At 32.4% G+C, this 12,952-nt stretch overlaps 1 protein-coding gene and 1 non-coding gene across 2 annotated transcripts; one reads left to right on the top strand and one right to left on the bottom strand.

The window, feature by feature from the left end:
• Nucleotides 1-3,999: 3,999 nt before the first annotated feature.
• Nucleotides 4,000-4,240, top strand: MIR1536 (microRNA MIR1536). Its single transcript, NR_048629.1, has one exon. It is a non-coding gene; the product is annotated as a microRNA MIR1536 (primary transcript).
• Nucleotides 4,241-7,328: 3,088 nt separating this feature from the next.
• Nucleotides 7,329-12,642, bottom strand: LOC100806195 (neurofilament medium polypeptide). The gene is made up of 5 exons (XM_006598048.4): nucleotides 12,420-12,642; nucleotides 11,115-12,304; nucleotides 10,536-10,608; nucleotides 8,618-8,756; nucleotides 7,329-8,088 (listed from the first exon to the last, which is right to left on the bottom strand). Exons 1-5 carry the CDS (start codon nucleotides 12,507-12,509, stop codon nucleotides 8,075-8,077), a joined length of 1,506 nt encoding a protein of 501 aa, XP_006598111.1. The 5' UTR covers nucleotides 12,510-12,642; the 3' UTR covers nucleotides 7,329-8,074.
• Between the last annotated feature and the right edge of the window lie 310 nt (nucleotides 12,643-12,952).

Below are 12,952 nucleotides of genomic sequence, written 5' to 3'. Positions count from 1 at the left end.
ATTGTATATTTGCTTGATTATTGTATAACTATTGATATTGTGCTCCTTCAATGTTAGAAGAATATTTCTTGGTTTCACCATTGACTTTGTCATATCAACAACAATGATCTTCTCATCCTTAGTTAGTTGACCAACATATGGCTATCCCACTAAAGACTTCGCCAATTCATGATTGTGACTCCCACAAATTAAATTCATCATCAATCCTTTGCCTCCCACAACTGGTTTTGCATTCAGCTTAAAGGGACACCCACATTTTCTATCATCAATACACGTTCTTACCAAATCCTTATTCTTGACCTTATATTGACCACTCCTTCCACAACCAATTAAAACAAATGAGGTCCTTCCTCTAATACCATTATTTGTGTCTAACCTCATAATCACCGCCACAAATCCAATTTCATACGTAACGGATCGAGCTCATTGCTACAATGCAATCCATACAAGTTTAGTCTTCAATGAACATTCATTTAATTACTTTAATAACAATAAATCATATTAATGGCTGACAAGTATTGAATGCATCAGAACAATCAACATGTTCTTCATTCACACCACCTTCATCTTCATTTTGGTCATTCATATAAACTTTTTCAGACATTACACTATCATATATCCATTAATCTTCGTCTATCTTAACAAAACATTAAAAAATTTCAATGACAAACAAGAAACCCCTAACCACACCATAATTATACTATCATGTAATTTTTGCATTTTTTACTACATTTATTAATATAACACATTAAACTAAATTAAAAACGAAAAAAATGATTTTTTTGTATAAATTTTTTAACCCTAAATATTACTTTCTTACTATACAAACTATAACTATCAAATGAATATTTTGATTATATCTATTTAAAAGTTCTATAATTATCAATTGTAATTTTTTCTAATTAAACAAGTAAATAAATTTAAAAAAAAACATAAATTAAAAAAAATTCAAAACAATCCGTATGAAGCATATGAATTGAGAATCCGTATGTTTCATACGGATTAGTAATTCGTAAGAAGCATATAGATGGACAATCCATATAGATTCTCAATCTGTAAGTTAAATTAAATTTACGGATTATCAATCTGTAAAATTAATTTAACTTACGGATTACCAATCCGTATGTATTACGAAATAAAATGAACACCTTACCTCTATCGTTAACGACCATACCAGCCACTGCTACGACCGCTACTTGCAGACCAACCACCAAAGAGGACACAAGAATGAACGACAAACTCTCACGAATAACCTCTCACGGAACAAATAGAATGAACGACGATGAAGGAAAAATAAAAACAAGCTCGGATGAAAAATAAAGAAGAAAAGGGCTACTTATAACACATGGGTATAATGGGTATTTTTGAAATTTTGCTGGGTGTACCAACAAATCTGCTGGTGCCCCAAGCAAAACCCTTAATTAACTAGACAAAGTACCTATTGACCAAACAAGCTGTACTTACAAAATAAAAAAACAAAATGTACCCAAACAAATTATTATATTTGATTAACTAGCCGAAGTAGTCAAATCTTATTAAATATAACTACCAAATATTTTATAGTAACAAGGTTTTAGGTTTACCCTCTAAATGCCAACCTTATAAAAGATTACGTATAGTTAATTCATAAAATCTCTAAAAACAACAAATTACAATTATTAATGACACTATATAATAGTATGTATTGTATTATTAGTTAAAAATTATTAAAAATTATAAAATTATGAATGAGATTAATTAAATAAGAAATTAAAAAATATTCTATTTTTAATAAATTTTATTTAATACTAAAAATACATTTAAAAATGTGTTATAAAATTATTAATAACATTTTCTTAGCAACAAAATACAGTCCAAATAAAAATTTGGTAAAAAAATGTCCAAATAAAAATCATTCCTGTTTTTGGGCTTTTCTTTGTTCACTTAGCATTTTACTTATATACCCAACACTTTTTCGTTGTTTTCAAAATTATCCTTGGTAATAAATGTATTCGTAATCCATAAGATATAATTCGTATATGGATTGTCAATCTGTATGGATTACAAATTTTTATTTTTATTTTTTTAAAATATTTTACAAATTAATTTAAAATTAATGGTCCATGCAGGATTGATTTTCAAGTTATTATCATGACGCTCTAACCAACTCAGCTAATAGATTAATTATGTTATAAAATAATTAATGTCACTATATAACACTAAAATTTCTAATATATATTTAATGCACATTGAAATTTATATAATAAATTTTATGATAATTAATTTTGATCTAATAATTACTTTGTTTATATATATAAATTTTTATGAAATCTATTATTTTTATTTAAAATTTATATATGTAAAAAAATACATTATTAGATCAAAATTAATTGTAATAAGACCAATAAATTTTCTGACAATTAATTTTGATCTAATAATGTATTTTTTTACATATATAAATTTTAAATAAAAATCATAGGTTTCATAAAAAAATTATATATGTACAAAAATTAATTATTAGATTAAAATTAATTTTTAGAAAATTTATTATATAAATTTACATGTACATTAAATATACATTAAAAACTTTAATGTTATATATAGAAACATTAATTATTTTATAACATAATTGACTTATTAGATCACTTGGTTAAAGTGTAATATGTAATCCGTACATACGAATTGTCATTCCGTATAAACATACGGATTACATCTTATGGATTACAAATCGATAAGCTTACGGGTTTATAATCCATAAACTAATTATGAATTTGTAAGTTTACATATTATGAATTCATAAACTAATTATGAACCCGTAAGTTTATGGATTACAAATTCATAAATTTACTCTTACATATTACGAATTCATAAGTCTCTTATGGATTACAAATTCTTTTATTATTAGGAGTAATTTTGAGAAAAAAAATGAAAAAGTGTTGAGTGTACAAATAAAACGGGGGATGCACATAGAAATTCCCCTTGTTTTTTATGGGCGAATCTTTTCTGGCTTGTGAGTCCACTCTGCACGCAGTCCAAACACTTATAATCCAATGGCTGCAATTTTCTTCTTCTTATATTTTATTAAAATTTTTAAGGTGGGATGAGAATATAAATATTAGGGTAAGAGATTCAGGTTTTCTTCTGTGTCTTTCTTCAGACTGAGTCAATAACATAATAATCTTCACTAGCTAAAGTTGGATACTTCTTCTTTTTTCTTTCCTTGGTGTGATGTTTTAGAGGAAGAAAACTCAACGAGGCACTTCTGAAGAAGAGGTTCAACCATCATGCTGCTGTGGCTGATGATGCAGATCAGAAACCCCACACATGTTCAAGCATGCATGATGCTGTGATGGATCTCTTGCATGATATTTGCTTTCAAGTCTCCAAAATGCAAGCTGGAAGCCAGATCTCAAACCGGTGCTAGCAAGGTATGAAATTTCTTCAATTCTTGTAAAAGTTCATTTGGCAAGGAATTTGAATCAAGGGTATGAGCTTATGGCTAAGTTTGAAAGAAGCTAATGGTTCTAGTGTTATATCATTGTCACCAAAGTTGTCAACAACAACATTTTGTGGGCGAAACCGTATATGGTAGAGAGAATGACAAAGAAATCATCTTTAATTGGCTGATAAGTGATATTTATTTGTGGGTATGGATGGGATGAGACCTTACTTGCCCAACATTTATACAAGGAGCCAAGGATGGAAGGTGAATTTGTTCTCAAGGCCTGTGTCTTTGTTTCGCATGAGTTTGATGTTTTAAGGATATTACTAGATCAACTAATGATACAAAAGAATTAGATTTCATTCTAGAAAAATTCGGGGAAGAAGTTTCCTCATGGTTTGGACGATGTTTGGAATGAGAATAGAATGTAACAAGAATCTTTACATGCTGCCGACGAGGAGGAGGATCTAAAAGAGGACCAGAAGGTTGTCTTTCTAAAAGAGAAACAAAAAGAACACATGTTTGAGATGTTTTGGAATGAGAAAGTGTATTGAGAAACAAGATTTGAGAATTTTCAAGAGAGGATAGCAATATTGTCTCTGCTTTAATTTATCACCACATTCCTTCTCATCTCAAGAGATGCTTTGCTTATTGTGCCATATTCCCAAGAGATTTACATATGTTTGTAAGAGAGCTTTTAATTTTGTTGTGAATGGCTGAAAATTTTATACAATGCCCTCATGAGAGTATTTAGATGATATATTATGTGGGTATGTTGTTAAACAATCAAGCAGAGACAAATGTGTTTAGTCATGCATGACCTTCTCAATGATTTGGCAAAATATGTTTGGGGGACTTTTGTTTATGTTGGAAGTCAAAGAAGCACAAGAGTTTTTGGACAGAATTTGTCATTTCTAGACGATAGATATGATGTTTCTAAAAGGTTTGATGCCTTACATAAGGCTAACAGCTTGCTTATGTTTCTACCATTGAGATAGATATGAAGTTTCTAAAAGGTTTGAGGCCTTTGTATGTATGGATTTTGTCATTTGTCATGCTCATTGATGTATGACTGTCCTCCAAGATTAAGTCTATCGTTGGCGGATGATTGGAATGTGACCTAGTATAGTGACACTAAAGACAATCTTGATCTTGAAATGATTTGGTAGGAGCATGCTCATAAATCATAATTGCATCTCTTTGATAGTTTGTTTATTTGGAGCTGTCCTAAATTTGTATCATTTTCCCAAGGAGGACTTGGGCACCTAGGCAAGAGTTGCTTCAAATTCAGATATTGAAGAACTTAAAATCATTGCCTAATTGTATGCAGACCCTCCTCCCTTCTCTTTCTCCGATAAGATATACTCAATTGTCCACAATCGGAGTCACCCTCTAATGCCATCAAATGGGAAGTTTTGAAAACTCCTGTTAATTACAAGACTCAAGAAATCAAGGTTGTCTTCACTACATGTAGTAAGAGAGTTGCTTCAATCGTGCAGTCAAATAAAGCAAGTCAACTAGAACAGTTACATGAAGAAAATTGTTAGAAATATGAGTTTTGGTTCATGTCTCTCTTCCTGATGTATGACTTGTTCTCCCTGAGACAGTGGGTATTGATTGCCATGTTTTATGTTCTTCTACTTTTTCATAAGCTTCCTTGGAATTCTATGATGGGAAGAATGGGAATATAAACATGTGAAGGGTATTTTCTCTTGCCTAAGACAGCTTTCTATACAGTTGCCAGAGCAACTTTGATGTTTAAAGAACTAATTATTTACAATTGCCAACAGCTTGTAGCTTCTGTTCCAAATGCTTCAGCTATTGGCTTTACCAAATTGTAGGGTTATGTAGGGGCCCAGTTAGAGATATAGTTAGTAGTTGATAGTCAGTTACTAGTTGGATATATAATGCCTATAATTATGGCCTGATGTAATTACTTTTACTCATTCAATCAAATAGCAATTTTACTTTCATCTCAACTCTAGTCTGAACCATGTTGATATATACTAGATAAAATACCTTGCATTTGTAGCTTTATGAAATAAGGGTAATGAAGGAGCATTGGAGATGGTTTCCTACTGATTCCAACCTTAAAATTAAGCACTACCATTGCCATTACTATCGTCGACATTTTGGTGATGTAATGCTTTAAATTCCAATGAAAACACTGAGCTATTAGATTCTCTTGTGATAAGAAAGGAAGATAAGTTTTCATATTATCCTGTTATGTATATAAAATATCTGGATTTGCATTGAAGGTAAAAAAAAATCATTTTACAGTTCCGAAACCATTGAACTTTACTCTCTTCCGAAGACAAGAAAAACAATGGAAAAGAATTTGACCTTGAAATGTGTTAAATCCCATGATTGGATCTCTCTTTGAATTTCCCATATTTTTCTTATTTTGTTTTTTCTCTATCTGCATTTGTAACACTAGCTAGAGCTTTGAATCTAGCAGAAAATAGATATTTTCTATTGTCAGATTATCACTTTCTTGGGGACTATTTTTGTTGTTTTTCTTTTCAAGAAAAATGCTAGCAACACATCTCATCACATTCTTTTAAACATATTTCTCTTAAAAAGAATATAAACACATTTTCTTGAAAAGAATATAAGTGAGAATGCTATTAGCATTTCTCTTATTTCAAAATAGATAAGATGTGTAAGCTATTTTACCTTAGTCTTTCGTACTAGCTAGAACTTTGATCATGATAGCAAATAATATTATATTGAAAAAAGGTTGAGATACATTAATCTATAGAAAAGTATTTTTACCAGGGAACTATTTATGGTTTATTTGTCATGCTCGTATTTTAAGTATTTTTCTTCTAAGCTTTTGAGATGCATTAATATAAATGAAATTAAGAAAAGGTTGGAGAAAGGGTTATGATTGGATTCTGTTTTCCATAGTGGTATTTTTTTTTATTTGCTGATTGTAATAACATAATATAGCTCGTTAAGCGAAGAACGTGAGATTGATCTTCATGACTTCATGGCAACTTGTGAATTAAAAATCTAGATTTGCGTTTAAGTTATACTAGTAACCCATTTTCGATTTTTTCTTTTTAAAAAGTATAAAGTTAACTAATTTAAAATTTAAGAAACAATAAACATGGCAATTTAACTTGTTTTTAATAGAATAATAATGTTTTGATTAGAACTTAGCAGTGTCACTTCTGCATAAAAAAGTTGAGAAACATGTTAAGATCATGTTTAGTTTTGGGCGCGATTAAGTGTGGAGATATCAAGAACTGATCTATTTTTCGTAATAAGAAAAATGTAAGTTGTATTTATCCTCTTAATTTATTTTTTATTTGAGTTAGAGATTACGAATTAAATAGATCGTTTCCTCGTATTAATGGCTTAAACATTTAGTCTTTATACTTTAATTATTTAAATTAATACTTTTGCTCTAAAATTTTATAGAATTAATAAAAACACAACAGAAAAAAATGTTATATACAAGTTTTTCTATACTAATCTATATAAATTAATGATACATCACACCTTTATCACATTTGTATTATTAGATGACGTTTTGAATTGAGGAACTTAATTTGAAAAATTAAAATAACTAAATGCTAGCAATTAAAATTGTAAAAACTTAATTTGAACAACCAAAATTATGCATAAACTAAAATATAGAGATTCAAAGTGCATGTCAACCAAAAATGAAATTTGAACTTAATTTGATTTGTGCGTGTGTGTGTGTATACAAAGATGGGAATTGAAGATAGAATCGAAAACTTAATACAAATTACTCAAACTCCTCTATTACTAGACCGATTCTAGTTTGTTATCTTAATTTAAAAGCTGAATTGTAATACTCATAAATATTAAAAACACTTAATAATCAACATATAATTAAAAAAAAATGCATTATTCCAACATTTTTGAAGCCTCTAAATAACAAATAAATGTGTCAACGCATAATATATGCACACCGTCCACGAAATTGTCTAAAATATGCACAAAATCTTAGATTACTACAAATAAAAAAAATATATGGACAAAATCTCATAGCATCTGTCTTAAATTCCTACGAATAAAAAAAAGATATGCACAAAATATGGTGAGTCTTCCCTAGAAGTTCACAAAATCAGAAATCGATATCTGAAAGCCCGGCTTGATGTCAAGGATGCTGTATTTGAAGCAGAGGACCTCCAGGACAAAATAGACATAGCCAACAAATATGGTGGAGGGGGTGGGTGTTGCCTACCACCAGTACAACTATGACTTCATTAATAGAGGAAATCAGAACCTAGAATACACCGTCCGAAGGTCTGAAATAACTACCTCACAGCATTTACATACTGATACTGCTTTACAACTAAATATTTCAAGAGCATTCATTTTCAATGGCAAAATAAACACAGACAGCGTCAAAGTGAAAATGAAAACTAATGAAATAGCCATGGTTATATGAAGGTGGAGCTCTTGGTGCAGGTTTTTCTGTCATTTATAAGACAAACTATAGGTGTCTTGAAAATAGGAGGGTAGCAGTAGTTAGATCAAGTACTATTGTAAAAACCACCAGCAGAATTTGCTGCAGAGAGGTCTTCATAGTTCATAGGCAACACAGGCTTGTTGTTTCCTTTATCATGGTATATTGTTATATTCCAAGGCCACTGGTCTTCATACCCCTTCTTATGTTTAATTCTTCCAACCTAAATAATTGCAGACATGTGAGTATGAAGATTGCAATGGGCAGCCAATCAAATGTTCAGTCAACATAAATTACAAAATCTATACACACACACACATAAGAAATTAAAATCTTAAAAAGGAAAATTACGTAAAAAAACAATTAAGAAACATAAATTTCAGAACATAACACAACATAAATGATTTACGTATTGTTGTGAAAATATTTGTAGTAAAAGAAATCACCTAACTCCTATCAACAAAGCTCAACCCAGTACTTAAAACACACACAAGATGAATATCATTTTTATTTTTACATTATCACTTTATCAAACATCCATTTTTTTAATAAAAAATATATCCTCTACAATGTAACAAAAGATGGTTTACGAATTCCATCTTTAAGAATTCTTTCATGTAGTTTATACATGCACTTGCCAGCTAAAACCCCAAAATTGCAAGAGCATAAAAGATAGAACAACAAATAATAAAATAATTACCTATATATCACTTCTTATAAATCAAAACTATAACTACAATACGTAATTCTACCTTTCTTGGAGATAATATTCTTCCATTTATCCTTGAGATCAACAGGAGTACGAGTCTTATCAAATACACGACAGCCAAATTCCAAAATTTTCCTCCAAGGGATATTCTGATTTTCTGTGGAGAACTTTGATACTCCTTCCTGAAATGTGAGAACCAAAGCTAATGCTATAATTGAGAAATAAAAGCCTTGTGCATCTATAATATCTTAGATGAATATTGTATAATATACCTTGTCCAACGGCAAAAGGCTCCATAATTGATTATATATGTTTTACAACTTTAAAGTCCAATAACAACTTATGAGAACATAAAATGTTTACCAGGATGTTGGAAACTGTCCAAACAAATCCTAAATACACAGGGCATTATAAAAAGAAAATAATATAAAATCCTTAATGCATGGAATGAATGAAAAGAAATAGATTTTTCATTGTTCTGTCCATAACAAAACCCATATGACATCCATATCAATCGGGAAGTAGAGATGTTAGATTGGATTTAATGCAAAAGATAGCCATAACCCTACAGCATCTTATTATGAACATTGCACTATAATGCTGGAAACACAAGCACAAAGAAAAGCACGAAAGTTAGTTAACAGTTAGCCTTAGTTAGATGGCAGTTATAACAGAATCTCAGCTGTATAAAAACTGTTCTTGTAAGAGATTTCAGTGGCTTTGTATTTTCTTCATCTTCAATACCTAACTCTCTCTCTCTCTCTCTATCTTCTCTACACGGTATCGGTATCAGAGCTATTTGATCCTTTTTCATGGCTTCTGCAAATCCTGGTAACTAACTCTGGTTAGTTTTTCAACTGTAGTCAGTTAACAGTTAGCCTTGGTTAGCTGTCAGTTATAACTGAATCTCAGCAGTATAAATACTGCTCTTGTAAGAGATTTCAGTGGCTTTGTATTTTTTTCATCTTCAATAATACAAGTCCTGATTCACTCTCTCCCTCTCTCTCTCTCTCTCTCTATATATATATATATATACTTTACAATATTCTAGTCTACAGATAATTGCTTAGCAATGATAGCTGGGTTGGTTGTAATGTTATGAAGACATAATTAAATCACAATTATTTAGAGCATGGAATTCAAAGACAATTTATTTAGTTAATATCACATTTAATCATAGAAGTATTTTTTTTTAGTAATTTTTTAATTTCCAAGATGGAATTATCAGATTTTTGAATTATAGGAGCATATTGCTGTCTCTTAGGTTTTGTGATGCCAATCATGCAACCAGACCCTTGGTCTTATCTTTCTTCTTCTCTCTTCTTCATTTATATCTTTAACTTTTCTATACTACTCTGGTCTGATGTCTCATGCAGACATAATTAAAACTTCCATCCCACTCCCACCATACCCCTGATTCAATTTTAGCTAAACCTATCAAACCACGTACCTTAACTTCACAGGCAATGTTCACAGCACACAGACAGCAACCGACATGACACTAATATCCCCTCTCTTTTTGTTCATTTCACCTGTACCTTCCAATACACCAAATGGACTTTCGATCACCTATTTTGTACCATTACTTTACCCAAGAAAATTCAAATCCTTAAGATGGCTTAAGATCACCCCTCCTTTTTATTACATTGATGAACAGCCCAAGTAAAACCATTCTTCAAGGTTGTGGTAGATATGAAAATTAAGGTTCTTCTTTCAGTCCCAACCCCACTGCCTACGATATAATGTTCTTGGTTGAATCATGGAATGCAGACATGTCTACTTCTCACAAATTCAGACCCATATACTTAAACAGAGGTACATTATATGTTTTCCAACTATGGTTATATATTTGAAATCAAAACTTTTGTTTGAAGTTTTAACCCATTTGACATTGTTAGAGCTTGATATAAATAATACTTCAGTATGTTCTAGAAAAATATGATATTTTATGAAACTTATACCTTGAGAACTTTTTCTTCTTCAGCTGTCCAAAGTAATCTCCTTCGCTTTGCAGTCAGTGAACTCTGCTTCATTCTGCAATTGAGAAACAATACACTAAAGATTTGACTTGACCCCTTTAATTCGCTTTAGAGAAGGCAAGTCTCCATCTCACCAGAATTTTTTTTCAATGAATCAAAATAAAACACTCATTCAATTATACATCCAAGGTTTTAAACTGCTGCAATCGAGGACTGCATTGGCCATAATAGCCAATGACTGTAACCCAACCACTACTGCAATTCAAACCTCAATAGTACCATAGTTTTAAAACCACAATTGCAGCTGCAACATTGCGGTCAAGGTTTTAAATTGCAGTCATGGTTGCAGTTTCGTCACAGACACCCCAAAAACCTTGACATTGTGGTCAAAATCATGGTTGTGGGTCATTGTTTAAAACCTTGATTGTGGTTTTGGAGATCCAAAACCTCATCACAGCCATATGCTGCAATTGCCCGCAATTTTGATAATCAGGGCCAGCCAGCAACTTGATAGATGATTCGATTTCTACAAACGACTCACACTTTCACAGTCAACCTCACCTCTGTGGTTGCTGCCTCAAACTGATACTTTTGAAGCTGGTAACTTCCTCCTCGTCCTTGTTGGCAAATTTCCCTCTAGTCTTATAATGCTTATTCTTATGCTCTTGTTGTCGCGACAAAGATTTCCTCGAGGAAGCAACTTTCTTCTTCTTCTGATCCTTCCTTTTCTTCACTGCTTCGGCCACAGATTCCGAATCATTGGTCTCACTCACAGAACTACTCATCACAGCCACCTTTCCCTCCTCATCTTTCTTCTCTTCAGATTGTCCTTCTGTTTCTGTTTCCGTTTCCTCTAGGAGTTCTTCACTATCCTGAACCTTACCCTCATCTTTATTCTCTTCAGGTTGCACTTCTGCTCCTGTTTCTCTTTCCATTTCCTCTACGAGTTCTCCGCTGTCCCGAACCTTTCCCTCCTCATCTTTATTCTCTCCAGATTGTGCTTCTAGTTCTGTCTCCATCCCCTCCACCACAATTTCTTCCCCATCCTGAACCGGATTCTTACGTGCAGCAGCACTGGAATCTGCACCCACACGTGCCTCTCCCTCCTCATCTTTATTCTCTTCAGTTTGTCCTTCTGTTTCTGTTTCCATTTCCTCCACGAGTTCTTCACTATCCTGAACCTTACCCTCTACCTCCTCTTTATTCTCTTCAGATTCTGTTTCTTTTCCCTCCACGAGTTTTTCACTTTCCTCAACCATTCCCTCCTCATCTTTATTCTCTTCAGATTGTTCTTCTGTTTCTGTTTCCTCCATGAGTTCTTCACTATCCTGAACAACCGGATCCACACGTGCAGCAGCACTATAATCTGTTGCACCCGCACGTGATTGTCCAAAAAAGCGTGACAATTCTCCCTTCGCCTTCATGGCCTTCTCCCTCAACCGTCGACACGTGTCCACGGCGCGCTTGTACCAGCAATAGGGGCAGCAAAAGTTACCGGAATCGTCGAATTCAGGCTCGAAGCCGAGGCAGGTGGCGTGGACCGCGACGGGGCAGCCCCTTCCGCCGCAGATTAAAACTCCCTCCGCCTCCTCGCCTTTGTTATCGCAGTGAATGCAGATAGTTTTGTCAAATATATCCACAGGTTCGAGTTCGGGTTCGGGTTCGGGTTCGGAGCCGCGGTGATGAAGGGCATTATTGTCATCGTCGCAGTCGGTATCAAACGCAGTTGGTGCGTTGTTGTTGTGTTCATCCTGGTTAAGATTATGAGAGAAATTGAAACGGTTAAGATAACGCAAAATTAGGGGAAAAGAAAAGGAGAAAGTGTGAGAAAGGAAGAAGGAAAGAAAGAAGAAGAGGGAGAGATACCGATAGAATGGGAATGGCGGAGAGGGAAGGAGAAGTGAGAGTTGTTGCAGGTGCCGCACGCCTGCGTTTGCCCTTACTCTTTCTTCTCATTCTTTTTTTTTTTTTTTTTAAGGGAAAAGCTAAAAAGGTTCACTTCCTCAAACTACCTAAATCCAAGTGCATACTACACCACGAAGAGAAATTGTCAGCTGATTCGGGATTATTACACGATTTAGTGCTATTCATTTTTTTTGTTAAATTAAGAAGAAAATTGCATATGTATTATGTAGGGATGGATACAAGGAGTCTAGAATAAATTATTTAAATATGATTATTTTGAAATATTTTTTAAAATAGAACTTTTTTTTTCCATATTACTAGTATACACATGAATATATTTTTTTATAATTAAAATTTATAATAAAATGTATTTTTAAAAATATCAATTATATTATAATTAAAATTTATAATAAACAAATAATATTTGAAAAGTCCTTTTAGCCACACTTTGTGATGTGAGATAGATTTTGAATTTGAGGAGAGAATAGGCCTCC

This window comes from Glycine max, chromosome 15, assembly GCF_000004515.6.
Source record: "Glycine max cultivar Williams 82 chromosome 15, Glycine_max_v4.0, whole genome shotgun sequence".
Classification (NCBI taxonomy): Eukaryota; Viridiplantae; Streptophyta; class Magnoliopsida; order Fabales; family Fabaceae; genus Glycine; species Glycine max.
Note: the sequence above shows the minus strand (reverse complement) of the source record. Positions and strands in the feature narration are given on the sequence as shown.